The sequence below is a fragment of the Coptis chinensis genome, chromosome 5 (assembly GCF_015680905.1).
Source record: "Coptis chinensis isolate HL-2020 chromosome 5, ASM1568090v1, whole genome shotgun sequence".
In the NCBI taxonomy this organism is placed as follows: domain Eukaryota; kingdom Viridiplantae; phylum Streptophyta; class Magnoliopsida; order Ranunculales; family Ranunculaceae; genus Coptis; species Coptis chinensis.
In genome coordinates, this window is record NC_141460.1 from 92672728 (window position 1) to 92689599 (window position 16872).

Genomic DNA, 16872 nt, shown 5'->3' on the forward strand with positions numbered 1-16872 from the left:
ACAAAGGTAAACTTTCGGTTTTTTTCTTTTAGTCCCGATTTACATTAGTTTTACATATATAAATTTTTTTTTTTTTTTTTTCATTGCATGCAATGGAAGATATTCAATCAAGGCTTGAAAAGAGTTAACAAAAATGGATAAGGTAAACAATTTCTTTTCCAATTATCTTATTTAATAATTTTGTTGATTTCTCTTTTATGATTCAACTGATGATAATATTAAAGTTTAAACACATGAGATATTACCGTCTTTTAATTCAAAATTATATTGAACTATATTGAACTTAAGACCTGTATTAGTGTAACAACCACTCACTATTAACTGTTCCTGGAACCCCTCTTACCCCTCATCTTTATAATTCTTCTCAATATTGTGAAATTAGTGGGACTGTGGGAGAGACAAGTCTCGAGTTGAAGCTATTATTGATGAAACACGACAATTATTGATGAAATTATATGAAATATAAGAGCAGACCAAAGGAGAACATATCAACTTTCAAATCATCCATATGCTTAAAAATTTATTTTAAGGGGGAAAGGTGTGTGTGTATAAGGTACGGTATAGTATATATATGTAACTAGAGTATAAGAAAATGCATGTTTTTATATCAAAATTATGTAATGCTGGAACCAAGTTTAGTCGTATATATATATACCTGCACTTATTCACTATAGCCCACTTTGACACACATTTGGTATCCTCCTACAAAGCCTACAAAACCTGTATACTATACAAACTAATGTAATTTTTAAAATGCAGCTCATGGAGTATGAAACCAAACACAAAATTTCACTCAAGACAGCGTTGAGAGAAATTCTAATCAAGGAAAAATTCAGGGAGAACCAGTTTACATATCAAAGATTGAAAACAACCGATACGCTGCAGATGTCATAATAGATTTGACGATAATGAGAGAAATCAACAAAAATCCGAATTATCCTATAAGCCAATCATTTCCGGGGACGTATCAAACTAAGAAAGTGGACTCAGAAAATGCGGCGGCAGGAAACGCTATCCGCTTTCTACAGCAGATATACAAATTTGAGGTTTTAGACGTCAACCACAAAGAAGTCATTACTAAACGTGAAGAGTTGCATGAAGCAAATACTAGAGAAAAACAACTTCATCAAGATATTGAAAACTTGAGAAAAGAAAATGCCTATTTGAAGTCAATAAATGAAGCATTGCTTATAGGAGGACCAAATTGGGATATGGACTACCTAAGCATCCCAAATAATTCATCGGATTTGGATGAGGATTAACGTAGTGTTTTTCAAGCTGAATTATATATTGGATGAGGATTAGCACAGTGTTAGATCCATCACACACACACACACACACACACACACACATATATATATATATATATATATTCACATAATGATTGTTATAAGATTTTGGTACAAGGAGGATAACAAGCAATTGAGCACAAAGCTTCCATTCAATCCATTGTAATGATGTAAGAGAGTCATTGGATATAAGTACTTTCGTCAACGGTCAACCTATTTAACGACCTTCACTGGCAATGCCATCATGCCTTTCTTTAAAATTGGTTACATATAAGGTTCACTACAGGTAGAATATAAACTACGATCTATACACTATATTGTAAAATGGGCTGGCTGGAACGCAATTGAGATCCTCTAGCCATAAAGTAGAACCTACTTTATGGCCATCAGTCGGGCGAAGGACCTATTTCTACAAAGAAAGATTTCTGGAACCGACATTTTACATTTCCACTCCATCACATAGACTACCTAAGCACTTTCATAAACTGACTACCAATGAAATATTATTCATTAAGTAAATTAAAAATTAATTGTCCTGACCTCTTTGGAAGGAATGGTGGTATTTACTTCAGAGACCGCAGGTTTGATCTCACTCCTTTCTGATGGAACTGGATGTAGCACAGAGTCTGCACTTTCCTCGCCAAGTACATCTGAAGGGCGCTCCTCAGTTACACATAATGATGAGGGCTTTGAGCTTACTTCTTGAGGTTCGATACCACCACCGATGGTTGTAGACGAATGGTAAGAGGTCATTACTGGAGCAACCCTGTTTTCACAAATTTCAACCCCCTCATAATTGTATTGCTGAAGAGTTAACATTCGAAACTGACACCTCACAAACGGTTTCATTAGCTTTTTACCACCTATCAGAAAAACGATGCTTACAGTTCTCATGAAGATAAGCAATTCCACGACCTGAACAAGCAGCAACTTTAGACGTGGTTCCCCATTCAATAACAGGACTCCCCAAGCCTGAAAAATGTGAATGACAAAATTAAGAGAAAAGCTAAAGATACAATTCTTGAGAACACATCAGATACATATCTTACCATGAAGATTGGAGCAATTTATTGAACTCATTACTATTACTACCAAACAGTGCTCCAAACACACCTCGATAGGCATCGTCGCTGCAAGGTTTAAGCCTTCTTCCAAGTGTCCAGCACGACCAAGAAGATCTACCATTACTACAGTCACGACCCAATATTGCCTATCAAATTTTTATAATTTTGGGCATTTATAAGTTTTGGATTAGGGTAATTTTTTGTTGATATGATTTCCTAACTATTCTAAACATTGTTACAAATAATAATAAAAAATAACAAATTTCTAAACTTGCCAAATATAGTATCACAAATGGTGAAAATTAATGGTCTACAATTAGCCAAATTTTGTAAATTGTTAACTATATTTATAAAAGGTATACATTTTTACAAATATGGAATCATATTTTTAGTAATAAATGTAATCATTTATCTTTGAACAGATAAATTGCTCTAATCATATATATTAGAAAAATAAAATCAGAGATTAACTAATAGGTTTTATCAATGTCTGCTGCTTCCATTTTAATTTGAATGAGTGATTCAAAAAAAAATTCATATCTCATACCTATGTATAGTTGCTAATATTTTTTAAAATAATTTAATATAACGACACCCGTTCGTAGGTCCACGTGTCATGGCTAATTAAGAAAAAATATGAGATAAAATAGGAAACAAATATTTATCTTTATCCTTAGATATATATTATAGTTATACTCTTATAGAGATTCCAATTTTTTCTAAACTCTATTACCCCGTTTGTAGTTTCACAGACTCTCCAACTTTTTCTAAACATTATAGCTAATTACGAACTATCCCATCTAGAATTTCACCGAATCTCCAACTTTTTCTAAACAATATAGCTAATTACGAAAAAAAAAATAGGAGACACAAAACTAAATTGTTAAAAACAATAATTTCCACCGAAAACGATTTTTGTAAAACCCTTTCGATTTGATGCGCCATCCACTATGTGATTTAGACATTTATTCAGTTAAGGATTCAAAAAATTACAATTACGGCCACAATAATTATGACGTATTCCAATTCCTTAGATCTATATTATAGTTATACCCTCACCAGTCTATTTTTTAGAACACTCGCAGACTCTATTACTACTTATAAAAAAAATAAGATATAAATAAGAAAATAATCTCATCTAAAGTTTCAGAGAGTCTCTAACTTTTCCTAAATACTATAACTAATTACAGAAAAATAATCCCATATAGAGTTTCACAGAGTCTCCAACTTTTCCTAAACAATATAGCTAATTACGAAAAAAAAAATATGAGACAAAAAACTAAATTGCTAAAAATAATAGTTTCCACAGAAAACGATTTTCCTAAAACCCTTTCGATTTGATGCGTCATCCACAATGGGATTTAAACATTTATTCATAGTCAAGGATTCCAAAATCACTATTACGACCACAATAATTCACGACATATATTCCAATTAAATTTATAAATTTATAAATTTTCAACACTATATATATAATAACGAGATTCAGTTAAAAGTGGGCGTTGGGCTTAAATAAATTATATACCAATCCAAAACAAATTACATGTGGAAAATTAAATTATACAAAAAATAACATCACAAAATATATAATAGAAAATAACGAAAATAATAATAATGGCAAATCAATAATGACAAATATTTTAAAACATATATAATACTGAATGAAACTAACGTCAAAAAACAATTAATGGGGAACCGAAAATTGGATGCAAATGCATCGAACTAACCTCAAATAATATTTAACGGGAAATCGGAAACTGGGTGCAAATGCAAGCATTAAACTAATCTTAAAAAGTAATTAATAGAAAAATCGAATATGGATACAAGCTGCATTAAACTAACCTCAAAGAATAATTAACGGTAAATCAAAAACTTGGATGCAAATGCATCAAACTAATATCAAAAATAATTGACAGGAAATTGGGCGGATGCAAATGCATTGAACTAACCCTCAAAGATTAAATTAATGAAATCGAAACTGGATGCAATTGCATTGAACTAACCCTCAAAGATAAATTAATTATAAATTGGAAACATGATGCAAATCGTGTAACTAATCTTAAAGAATAATTAACGGAAAATCGGAAACCGGATGCAACTCACTTGCCGAACTAATCTTAAAAATAAACTGGATGCAAATGTATTGAACTAACCTCAAGAAATAATTAACGGAAATTGAAACTGGATGCAAATTCATTGAATTAACCTCAAACAATAATTAACGGAAAATCGAAACTATATGCAAATGCAACCTTATCAAATAATAAACGTAAAATCGGAAATTGTATGCAAATACATTAAACTAATCTCACAGAATAATTAACGGGAAATCAGAAACTGGATGCAAATGCATTGAGCTGACCTCAAAAAACAATTAACAGGGAATTGGAAATTGGATGCAAATGTATTGAACTAACTGCAAAGAATAATTAACAATAAATCGGAAACTAGATGCAACCGCATTGAACTAACCTCAAAATATAAATAATGGAAAATCAGAAACTGTATACAAATACATTGAGCTAACCTCAAAACATAGTTGAATTATATGTTGTGAGAATGTCTCGATAAGTATAGTTTTGCATTTATAATTGTGTTTATTTTATCTCTTTCCGTATGATTGGTAACTCCTTGCTATTCAAGTAGCGTCAATATATATGAACTTCGCCTTATTAGGCAATCTCACAAAATTTCAATCAAACTTCTATTATTAAACAACAAAATGAAGTTGGAGGGTTTTATCAAATGTGAGTTTTTTTTTTAATGGAGAGTGAGGTTTTCACGTTATAAGAAATTTGGATGAGTGATCAATATAATATTAATATATAATAGTTATGCATATTTGCAAATATTTTTTAGAATAATTAATATAACAATACCCGTTCATAGATAATCTTTGCAGATTCCACATAGTGAGTCATGCATAATTTAAAAAATAATTAACGGAAATCGGGAACTAGATAATATTTGATGATCCAACATAGTAAATCAAATATAATTATTTTTTATGTCATGTTTGCAAGGACACTACAGATGAATTAGTAGAAGTTGGTATTACACACCACATTGGATAATTAAAAGAAAATCGAAAACTGGATTCAAATACATAACTGAGCTCAAAGAGTAATTAACGGGAAATTGAAAACTTTATGCAAATACAATAAACTAAACTCAAAAAGTAATTAACTAGAAATCGGAAACTGGATGCAAATTGCATTAAACTAACGTCATAGAATAACTAACAGAAAATTGGAAATTGGATGCAAATCCTTGAAAAATATTTAATGGAAAATCGTAAACGGTATGCAAATACACCAAACAAACCTCAAATAATAATTAATGGAAAACTAGAAACTGGATGCAAATGTATTGAACTAAACTCAAAAAATAATTAACATAAAATCAAAACGGGATGCAACCGCATTGAACTAACCTCATAGAATAATTGGTGGAAAATCAAAACTAAATGCAAATATGCATTAATATATCCTCAAAGAATAGTTAACGGGAAATCAGAAACCGGATGTAATTGCATCGAACTAACCTCAAAGCATAAATAATAAATTGGATGCAAATGCATTGATCTAACCTTAAGATATAATTAACGGGAAATCGGAAACTGGATGCAAATTTATTGAAATAAACTCAAACAATAATTAATTGGGAATCGGGAACTAGATGCAAATGCAATATTATCAAATAATAAATGAGAAATCGGAAAATTGATGCAAATGCATTAAACTAATCTCACAGAATAATTAACCAAAAATCAGAAACTGGATGCAAATGCATTGAACTGACCTTAAAGAACAATTAACATGAAATTGAAAATTGGATACAAATGTATTGAAATAACCGCAAAAAAATAATTAACGAAATCGGAAACTTGATGCAATCTGCATTGAACTAACCTAAAAAATAAATAATGGGAATCGGAAATGGGATGCAAAATCGCATTCAACTAACCTCAAAATATAAATAATGGAAAATCATAAACTAGATCGGATGTATTGAACTAATCTCAAAGAGTAATTAACGGAGATTGGAACACGGATGCAAATGCATTAAACTAATCTCAAAGACTAATTAACGAAACATCAAAACCGGATGCAAGCATCTTTGAATTAACCTTAATGAATAACTAACGGAAATTATAAAGTGGATGCAATTTCACTGAACTAACTTCAAATAATAATTAATGGAAAATCGGAAACTTGATGCAACTGTATTGAACTAACATCAAAGAATAATTAATGAGAAATTGAAAACTGAATGCAATGTACTACATTGAACTAACCTCAAAGAATAATTAATAGAAAATCAGAAACTTGATGCAAATGCATTGAACTAATAACCCTAAAACATGTTTGTATTATATGTAGGGAGAATAAATGTCTCGACAAATATAGTTTTGCATTTTAAGAAGTGTTTATCATAATTTTTTTTTATTATGATTAAGAATGTCATGCTATTCAAGTAGCTTCAATATTATCTTCGTCACATTGAGCATTCTCACAAAACTTCAATCAAACTTCAATTATTATATCTAACAACAAAAAGAAGTCTATGAGTTTTATCAAAGTTTGATGCTTCCTTTTTATAGAGAGTGGTGCAAAAAAATTGAATGACTAATTAATATAATTTTCATATCTTATAGCTATACATAGTTGCTAATATTTTTTACAATAATTTAATATAACGACACCCGTTCGTAGGACGGGGTCAAAAGCTAGTGGTTTTTGAAATTCTTAACTAACTATGATTAAATGTATAAATCCCACAGTGGATGACACCTCAAATTGATCCAACTTTATTTGTTAGGCCCATATATACAGTGCATACAATACAATTTTATTTGTTTTTGGTATACACTGTTTTATTTTATGATTAGTTTACTTTTTTTTTTATTTTTTCCCAGTCACATGTGTGGTTAACAAATGCATAAAGTAAATGTTCAAGGAACTTAATTCATTTTTTTCTTTGTTCTTTTATAGTTTAATTATCATTTTCTAGAAATAAACTTTGTTATATTAAACTTCATCTGAGATCAGTGTTGAAGCTATTATTTGTGGCGTAAGGGTTTTAAGAAAATCGTTTTTGGTTGAAAATATTATTTTTTGCAATTTAGTTATTTTTTTTTATTTTTTATTTTTTTCTGTAATTAGTTATATTGTTTAGGAAAAATTATAGACTCTGGGAAACTCTAGATGGGATATATATCTAAGGATTTGGAATTTCTATTTTTTCGTAATTAGTATTAGTGTTTACAAAAAGTTGGAGACTCTATGAAGCCTTGAAAAATAAAGCCAAGAAGGTATAGCTATAATATATATCTAAGGATAAAGATTTGGACTACGGAGCCATACACCAGAGGGAGTGATTTTTTGCTCTCAGCGTTGGTTCCTCCAAGCGCTCCAACGGAATTATCAGCCCACACGTTTCATTGGCACAAAATCCTCAAAAATTTAGATTTTACTAGTTTGTCCTTCAGTCATAACTAGAACGGATTAAAAAAGAAAACAGAACCAAAACAAAACAAAAAATACGAATCAAAATATGAAAAACACATTAAGAACAAATTATTACTTCCAAAATCGCGTGGAGTTGCTTCAAAACTTTGAACCTAGTTATGTTGGGCCGGGTCGAAAGCCCGGTAACTCACTGGATAGTGGATATCAAACTGGTGGTTCTTCACTCTCAAAACTGATGGGAGAAGAAAGTGTTTACTTCTCAAAAGATTTCGAGTGGCAACACCTCAAAAACGAAATCGAGAACAACCCATCATTCGCCCACCATTTTCTCCCTTTCGAACCCTCTTCATCTTCTTCTTCATCATCTTCTAACTATTCAGATGCATGGAGAAACTTCCACAACCTTCACTCCACTGGCAAGTTCTTCAAGGTACTTCTTTCACTACACTGAAAATTCTGTTTTTTGTTTATATTTGCGTTATTATGTTGGGAAATATGAAACCAGGAGCGACGGTATTTGTTGAAAGAGTTCCCTGAATTACTTCATGCTAATGAGGATTCTAAAGTTTTGGAGGTTGGCTGTGGGAATGGAAGCACTGTTCTTCCCATTTTGCGGTAATATATTACCTCAGTTATTTATAGTTTACAATATTCCCACATTGGTGCTTTGTTGTTTGTTTCGTTTTCATCTAGAGACAATAGGCTTGTAATATGTGGCATTGGATTGCGACGTGTTCTTGGTGTCAACTATTACTCTAGCAGCGGGCTTGTGTCTGAAATTTGGTTGATAGTTGAATGTAAATATGTAATACGAGTCTCTGATTTTGGCTAGTTAATTATATCTTGCATTGTCGCAAAACTGTGTTTACAACTAGTAAGTGGGTCTTGACTTAAATAGGACTAGGTATGATTGGCACAAGTATTCAGACTGTTTTACTTTTAGTTTTAGCCCCAAACAATTATAAATACTATCATCTAAAATGGACAAACTCTCAGGATAAACCAAGATTCTGACCTTTCGTCGACTTTATAAGTCACCCATCATGTGGCCATTTGGTACGAGCACCTTTGCAAGGCTACTTTATCCCCAGACTTTTTCTTCAAAATGCGGCATGCTCTGTTCATCCACCTGTTGAAAACCAATTGGTTCTGAGAGCTAGAGTGAGGAGTGCTCCTATACGTTATCTGTAAATGAAGAACTTACCTGTTTTTTTTAGTATAGTTCATATTTACAGTGTATGGTATTCGCTAGCTGAAGATGAATGACACCGTTCATTGCATTTCGATTCTGAAACGCGACATCTTTGTAAGGCTAATATATCCCCAGATCCTTTCTTCAACCAAACCCGTCTTTCTCGCTTAAAACCTTATTTCAGGGCGGGAGAACCCTTCTTTATACGAGATTTGTATTGTAAAGTGGGCGCACACGTTTTCTTGGTTACCTCGACCCATAAATATACAAAATATACATTGTATTCTGTTCATCCACCTGTTCAAAGCCCATTGGTTCTGAGAGCTAGAGTGAAGAGTAATCTGAAACCTTTATCTATAACACTCACCTGATGTGGTAGAGTATTTCGTTCATGTTTACAATTTGTGGATTTCACCGGCTGACAATGAATGACATTAATGACCCAACGTTGATCTAAATTGGCTATGGGTTTGTCTGACTTGGTGGGTTCAGCGAGCTGGTGTAGACAACATCCATCAATATGGTCTTGGATTTGATGTTTTCTATAGCTTTGATGAAGTAGTGGTGTGATTATACTAAGATCATAAATCGTTCTCATTTCTCGAGTTAATTCTCTATAAAACAGTGGTCTAGCCCTAGAGGAATGATTAATTCTTTGTAATATTCATAGTTTGGTGAAGGTTTTATTCAGGGACAAAATTTCTCCGTAAATATTAGTGATGTAGAACATGAATTCGTTTCTTTCAAGGTTCGGTGGTCAAGCCCATGGGCCGTGAGCCCAATAGTTTAGTTGCTGCTTTATTGTTATTAGTATAAATAAGGGCTTATGGTTAGGGTTTCAGGGGGTTGTTTTAGTTGATGTTTAGTAGTGATTTTCTTTGTCATAGTCAATAGACTTTTTTATTTTAGGGTTCTTAATTGTTTTTCATATAAGTTGTGGATTTCTTATTCTTAATTGCTTCCGTTTATAAATCTACATCATTTTGTATCGGAGCACGAATTGTTCTCGAGTAAAATCCAAGTTTCTTTTTCTTTCTTATTCGTTTTAATTTTTCGTGTTACTGTTCACAGTGTTCTAAAAAACGGCCTAGGTGGCACCTAGGCGCTAGGCGGTGCCTGGCCGAACTGTTTTTGTATGTAATCGTTTTATAAATCGGTGGTCCGATTAGAAGGACCCAGACGGGTGATTAATCAGCCTAGGCGGCCCAGGCGGGACTGGATGGTTTAGAGGGTCCAAAAAAAAAAGAAAAAAAAAGACAGACTTAAATGTTACAAGCCCAATTAAATTAAAAAGGCCCACTAGGGCTTACAAAATCAATCGGCAGTCTCTCTTCTCGGGTTTTGAAAAGAAACTTTGGAGAGATTCAAGGAAGAGAAAGAAAGAAAGAGTTGGGGTGCTGAAATCAAATCGATTTGAAGGAAAAATATAGAGTCCAAATTAGATTAGATCTCATGAGATCAAATTGAAATAAGAATTGGGGTGTCGAGAAGAAAGAAAATGAGTGGGAAGAAATTGGAGAGAGTTGGTAAATCGTACTTGGTTTCAACCTCAATTGAAGATGGAAGCAAAAAACAAATATGGGTGATTGAATTGAATTCAAATTCCTTCAAATCAGATCCAGATCTGATGCGTTTTGTGATCTTGTATGCTTTGGATTTTACATCAATCTGAAATTTTATCTTTGGAATACCTCTTGAAATAAGGATTACTCCATCTTATTCTTACCGGTACGGAATTAGAACTTGAGGCATGCATTGATGCATATGAGCTGATGATAGTTGATTATTTGCAACTAGTCTCGTGCTTTCGTGCACATGCCCTTAAAAAAAAAAACAAAATATATAACCACACTTTTCTAGAGAAAGACTATATTACCTTAATACCCCTATTCCAAATTTTAGTGACATCATTTCATTCCAATAACATGTTTTATCCAGAGAAAAAATAATAATTATACATATATATTTAAATAATTAATTAAATAAAACCGCCTAGCCCGTCTAGGCGCCGCTCCCCTACCGTCTGACTACCGCCTAGCATTTTTTAGAACATTGACTGTTCATCAGAAACACTATTCACAAAATACTGTTTATGGTGTTAATGTTCACCTAAAATTAAATTTCAATCTTTTGCTTATTTTCTCATCGGAGATTCAATTTTTCTTCTTTCAAGGTAAAAACCGATTATCTTTACTTCTAAAGATTAAAGTTTCAATCTTTATAGAGCTATGTCGATAGATCTGACTGGCATAACAAAATCAAAGTTAAATCAGTATGACTGGGATGTAGGATGGGGCACTGGCGCTTCAATTGACTAAGATGCGTCTAATCCTAATCGTGGTGAGCCTTTTTGGGATGCACCACGGGCTGATAACACAACACCAACTACACCTATGCAAGAACAATCATCTGTTAGGAGTCCCAAACAGAAACACGCACAATCCCCAGTAATGTCAGCAACATACTTCTCTTTAGTTGCAGCACTAACAATGATCATTGGGGAGGATGATAAGGAGACATGGAAGCGTCATTCTATTTTCAGAACCAGATATATCAGTAAAGGTAAATTGTGTACTGTTGTTATTGATAGTGGTTCCATTGATAACCTAGTTTCCCAAAAGATGGTTGATAAACTAAGACTACAGACCACTAAACATCCTAAACCATTTTCTATCCAATGGTTTAAAAAGGGAGATCCAGTGGCAGTCAATCATCAATGTTTAGTTCCACTGACTATAGGACTTTATGAAGATACAATAATGTGCACTGTTGTTCCAATGGACGTTTGTCATCTCCTACTAGGGCGTCCTTGGCAGTTTGATCACAAGAGTATTCATGATGACGCCAAGAACACTCACTCATTCTTGCATAATGGCAGGAAATTAATCTTGGAACTGCTCAAACCACCAGATATAGAAACCACTATGTGTATGACATTCTTGGCTGAAGCACGGAAATCTGGTATGTTTTCTCTCTTACATCACATGAGAAAAATAAGTATGATAAAAAGCCAGAAATGGAGACAGCAGACCCTGTTCAAGCTGCACCAAGCCCTACAGTGGACAGCCATGATGCATCCATTTTTATGCCCACTATGGTTTATTCTACTTCTTCTTCTACTGAGGATTTATTTGTTGGCGAGGTTGTAATATGGATTTAAACTGTGTTGATTGGGATTCCCCTCCTATTTTTGATGTTTGTCTAGAGGAGGAACATGATAGTTTTTTAGATACTTCACCAATATTTGATGAATACGGAGCAAATGAATTTGAATTTTGTTCACTATGCCGATTCAGTTTGGGAGGATTTTGATATTAATTATACAAAGTTCTTTAGTTATGTGCATCTAAAGTTACAATTAGAGGTATGTGTATTTTCTGTTTTGGGATGTGATAGTATTCCCATAGAGTAGAGAATTCATGTTGGTGGCTTTACATCTTTCTTCTTGCATCGCTTTGCATATGGTGATTTTGCAAACTTGCAGACATTATGGTGCATTATTCTTCTTGTGAGTAATTATCTGGGCAAAATTCAAGGTCGAATTCGTTTGAACAGCGGGAGAGTGATGGTCATCAGCTACAGTGAATTTCATCAGTCAATTGTGTATACAAACTCGAGATGAGTTCTTTTCAAACTGGGGAGAATGACGTAGAACATGAGTTCGTTTCTTTCAAGGTTCAGTGGTCAAGCCCATGGGCCGTGAGCCCACTAGTTTAGTTGTTGCTTTATTGTTATTAATATAAATAAGGGTTTATGGTTAAGGTTTCAGGGAGTTGTTTTAGTTGTGTTTATGTGTGTTATGAATTATTGAGTGATTATCAATAAAGGTGAGATTTTTAGGGTTTTATAAAGTGTAGATTTCGATTAAGTGTTGCTTCCGCCACTTCAATCTGCATTAATTAGTGTCAACATCAGTACCATTTTCCACTGACACTGATAGGATAGTAATAGTTAAGTAAACACAATGTGCACATATCAAATTACCAATTGTTGGCTATCCTGATTTGCATTGTTAATGCTTCTAACATTTTGCACACTCTCAATCAATGGATTTACTTGCTTCAGTTGATAAATATCTACAATCTGTCTCCCTTGTAGTGGAAATCCGAGCATCATTGTCTATGCATGTGATTGCAGCAGTGAGGCCCTTGAAAGAGCAAAGGAAGTGATTGCTACATTCGATAAAGTCTCTATCAAGCAGCGGTTTCATCCATTTGTCTGTGATCTTTCTCAGGCTGGATTTCCAAATTGGTTGATCTATTATGGGGAAGCTTCTTTGAATAAGCCAATTGATTCTATAGCAGGTTTGTTCTCTTAAATCTTGTCCTTTCCCAGTTCTTTTCTCAACTCTACGAAAAGAAGACGTGTCGTTGTTTGACACAAGTGCAGACTTTCTGACAATTCGATCATTATAATCTTATACAATAATCATGTCTAAAAGTCTGGACATATCTCTAACGTGTGGTAACTTCTTTATATTAGTCATATAGTTTTTAAGTGGCTATTTATTTATTTTTCCGGGTATATCATTTTGTTAAGGGATTATATCTACTGATTGGTGTTCCATTTGGTTTTCAGGTAGTAGTGTACACACAGAAAAAGAATTAGATGATTTATCTTTCTTCAAAAAAGGCAAATGTTGCATTGGTGGGATGGATTTTGTTACCATGGCAAGTAAACTATCACATAATCTATGTATGGAACAGTTTCTCTTTTCAGTGTTCTAGGTTTCCTTTGTCATTCCTTCTATAATGCATAGAGAAGCTGATTAGATATCTGTTTAGACTTGGATTTTTATATGACCTTTGAGAAATTGATGTTTCCTTTGAGTTGGTTATCAGTTTGTCTTGGGAAAACCCATTTGGCAATTTTTCTAGACGATAATGAAACAGTGGAGATTTGACTGTAATTCTTTTGATGTTATTGGTGATATTGTTTAAGAGCATACCATTGACACTTCATGTCCTAATTTGTTGCTTTTGTATGTAATAGATATTTACCTTATCAGCCGTACCATTTCAAAGCATGGTTACAGCCATTGTGGAATGTTTATCTGTCTTGAAGCCTGGTGGATTACTCCTTTTCAGAGATTATGGTAATAGTTGATTTGCAATCAATGAATAATGTTAGTTATATGGAATATATGTAGAGTCTACGGATCCTTAAATCATATAACACAAAACATCTAAGACCAATTGGACTATTGCTGGTGCTTGGTTTTCCTTTCATAGGTGGTAACACTATTGGAAGTGTTTGTTTGCCTACAATTATCCTAGAAATGAATTAGGTGTAGGTGCGGAAAACATTTTGGTGTACCAGTCATCATCCACTAGAATTTACAACTGTATTATTCTTGGTGGATCTAGTTCTAGCTGTGCTTTGCTTAGATGTTGTATGTTGGTTACTGATGCATATCGTTTGTCTAACTCAGGTCTCTATGACATGACTATGCTCCGTTTTGAGCCAAATAAAAGAGTTGGGTTCAGGGAGTACATGCGATCTGATGGCACCCGTTCTTATTTCTTCTCTCTGGATACAGTGAGAGAGCTTTTCTTAGGTGCAGGCTGTATTGAGGTACAAAATTTCATTTGGAATTAAATTTAGTCTACTGTCGAATGTCAAAGCTTCCTCAGTTGGATAGGATACGACCAACTATTAATGTATTGATTCTGTATTTCTTTATGAATAGGATGATGTTACCAAAAGTACTAAATAAATTGCCCTAGTATTTGGTTACTATCCCAACATTTGGTAAAGCTTTCCTTCTTTCCAGAATTCCACAAGTGAAATAGTTCAATGTTGTTGCAGCTTGAGCTTGAGTACTGTTGTGTGAACTCGGTCAATCGCCTGAAAGGGAAGACCATGCGTAGAGTTTGGGTCCATGGGAAGTTCCAAAAGGCCATCTGATGTTACAGGCAGCTCCCTGTTGAGGTATGTTTCGAACGTATTGTACGCAATTAATTTTCACATCAACAGTTTTTCAGATTCCTCTCTATAGCAGGATTGGTTGGTCTGTCTTAACTGTTTATACATTAGTATTATATTTCGTCTAAGTCTTCATTCTTCCTCCAATTTAATTGTTCTGAAATCCTTTTGACCAGGTTCAGGTTATTTTGTGGTAGATGTTGCCTACATCTATCGTGGCCACCATTGGAAGAATTTGTTGCATCCCACCAAAACTTCAAACCAGAGTCTATAACTTGCCAGTGTAAGGATGCTTTAGGAGAGGCGAAACATAGTTACACTCTCACACATTGGAATGACACAAGTTGCTTGTTCTGAAGTCTTTGGGTATTACTAAGTAAATGTAGGAAAAACTGGACAAGAAATTGAAGTTGTTCCTCAGTGCTTTTTCCACTAGGAATGGTTAGACTGGGCATGGTTGTTCACGTTGGTGAAGTACCTGGTTTATAAATGGTCCTAACAAATGGAGAAAATTAGATTTTTCATCAACAGTTTATGAAGTTAGTATTGAATGCTCAACAGAATTGTATACATTTAAATGTTTATGCAGATAGTTTATTGCAAGAAATTTGTTTGATTGTGAGAGTTTTTGTGATAAAATCTGCATGCTTTTGTGCTTTTCCCTTAAAGTTAAAAGCTCTAATTTAAATCTGTATGTTGTGTATGCTGTATGTTAAAATGATCAAAACGCTTTATTTCATCGTGCACTAACAGACAACTGCTAATCAAATCAGAACTTAAATGACACTAGGGCATTTTTAATGTGACGAGACTCATGCCAGCTTATACATTACTTTCTTTTTTTCCTTTCTTGGAGTATTATTATGAAGTAAAGAATCTGCTTTGTTCCATTGTAATGTTAACCTAGAATTATGTCTCTTGTCCATTACAATTGTTGAGTTCACGTGGGTGTGTTTATTTGATGGAAAACTAGTATACATCCTCTGATCAGCTGTTCTTCACTTTGAGCCAATTTGTACTCTTGGACCTTAATCTCATAGGTAGAACTTATGAGGGTAGTGTACACGAGTACATCACAGTGAAGTAGTGAACCAAGGCCAAATAGCTCGGTTTATGAGGTGATGTACTCCAGTTTTAGTATCACCAAAAGTCGAACTTGGGAGTTTGGGAGAGTCAAATAAACAAAGTTTGGAGACTATTATTTAAATTAAAAAAAAAATATTGTTGGACATCAAGCACCAGTGGTCTAGTGGTAGAATAGTACCCTGCCACGGTACAGACCCGGGTTCGATTCCCGGCTGGTGCATTATTTGTCTTTCATTTTTAGAGACAGGGACAGGTTGCATGTTTCCCGCATTTGACGGAAGGCAAGGAAGGAGTTGCGGATTTGTAGGGACTGCAAAGACAGATAATGTTGCTACGTGGACGGATGTTAGGTCTGGTCATAGTCAACAGATCCGTTTTTCTTGTCCATAGGAAATGATAGAAAGCAAGGCACCTGCCACCCTCACTACCTAGGGAGCTGAACCCCATCCAATCTTCTTGGCAGTTTTCCCCATTTTTTGTCATTTACACATACACTGTTGTTATCCTTCCATTTTTTGGCTTTCTGAGTTTCCAGTTTAGGTTTTACTTATTTATTTGACAATTTGATATATGAAGTTATTAACACTTCAGTACTCATTTTTAATATTCTTGCAATTTTTGGGGGTTTCTTTAGTTGCAAGTAAGAGCACATTTACATAAATTATTTTTTAGTAACATTTTTGGGAAATCAGATGTGCTAGTAACCCTTTGGTGTGTTCAGTGTTCTTATTGTTAGTTCATCCTCATATGAATCTTTTAATTTGTTCAATCTTTTTGCAATCTAATTACTGGACCCCTATAAATTAATTATGAGAACAATAAGAAATATTATCATGTATATATAA

The 16872-nt window shown here is 33.7% G+C and overlaps 1 protein-coding gene, 1 long non-coding RNA gene and 1 other non-coding gene across 10 annotated transcripts; 2 read left to right on the forward strand and 1 right to left on the reverse strand.

The window, feature by feature from the left end:
* Positions 1-1473: 1473 nt before the first annotated feature.
* LOC147500142 (uncharacterized) lies at positions 1474-2698 on the reverse strand. Its single transcript, XR_015194631.1, has 3 exons — positions 2339-2698; positions 2175-2261; positions 1474-2055 (listed from the first exon to the last, which is right to left on the reverse strand). It is a non-coding gene; the product is annotated as an uncharacterized LOC147500142 (long non-coding RNA).
* Positions 2699-7879: 5181 nt separating this feature from the next.
* Positions 7880-15563, forward strand: LOC147500143 (Methyltransferase family protein). 8 transcript variants are annotated; one of them, XM_086561848.1, is made up of 8 exons: positions 7880-8254; positions 8330-8439; positions 13115-13320; positions 13595-13686; positions 14009-14111; positions 14448-14590; positions 14825-14947; positions 15124-15563. In XM_086561848.1, exons 1-7 carry the CDS (start codon positions 7910-7912, stop codon positions 14921-14923), a joined length of 1098 nt encoding a protein of 365 aa, XP_086417974.1. In that variant the 5' UTR covers positions 7880-7909; the 3' UTR covers positions 14924-14947; positions 15124-15563. The 8 variants fall into 8 exon arrangements, 4 of the variants coding, with proteins under 4 accessions (XP_086417974.1, XP_086417975.1, XP_086417976.1 ...); XR_015196211.1 differs by having other exon boundaries at positions 7905-8254; positions 14790-14947; positions 15118-15563; XR_015196212.1 differs by having other exon boundaries at positions 7905-8254; positions 14790-14947; positions 15124-15262.
* Positions 15564-16176: 613 nt separating this feature from the next.
* TRNAG-GCC (transfer RNA glycine (anticodon GCC)) lies at positions 16177-16247 on the forward strand. The gene has a single exon. It is a non-coding gene; the product is annotated as a tRNA-Gly (tRNA).
* The last annotated feature ends 625 nt before the right edge of the window (positions 16248-16872 follow it).

What these genes read in the sequence shown, in the direction of transcription:
- LOC147500143 (XM_086561848.1), top strand. Translation starts at nt 7,910, where the DNA reads ATGAAAAACACATTAAGAACAAATTATTACTTCCAAAATCGCGTGGAG. An exon ending in ACTGTTCTTCCCATTTTGCG is followed by an intron (nt 8,440 to 13,114) that starts GTAATATATTAC and finishes TCTCCCTTGTAG; the next exon opens with TGGAAATCCGAGCATCATTG. An exon ending in GCCAATTGATTCTATAGCAG is followed by an intron (nt 13,321 to 13,594) that starts GTTTGTTCTCTT and finishes TTTGGTTTTCAG; the next exon opens with GTAGTAGTGTACACACAGAA.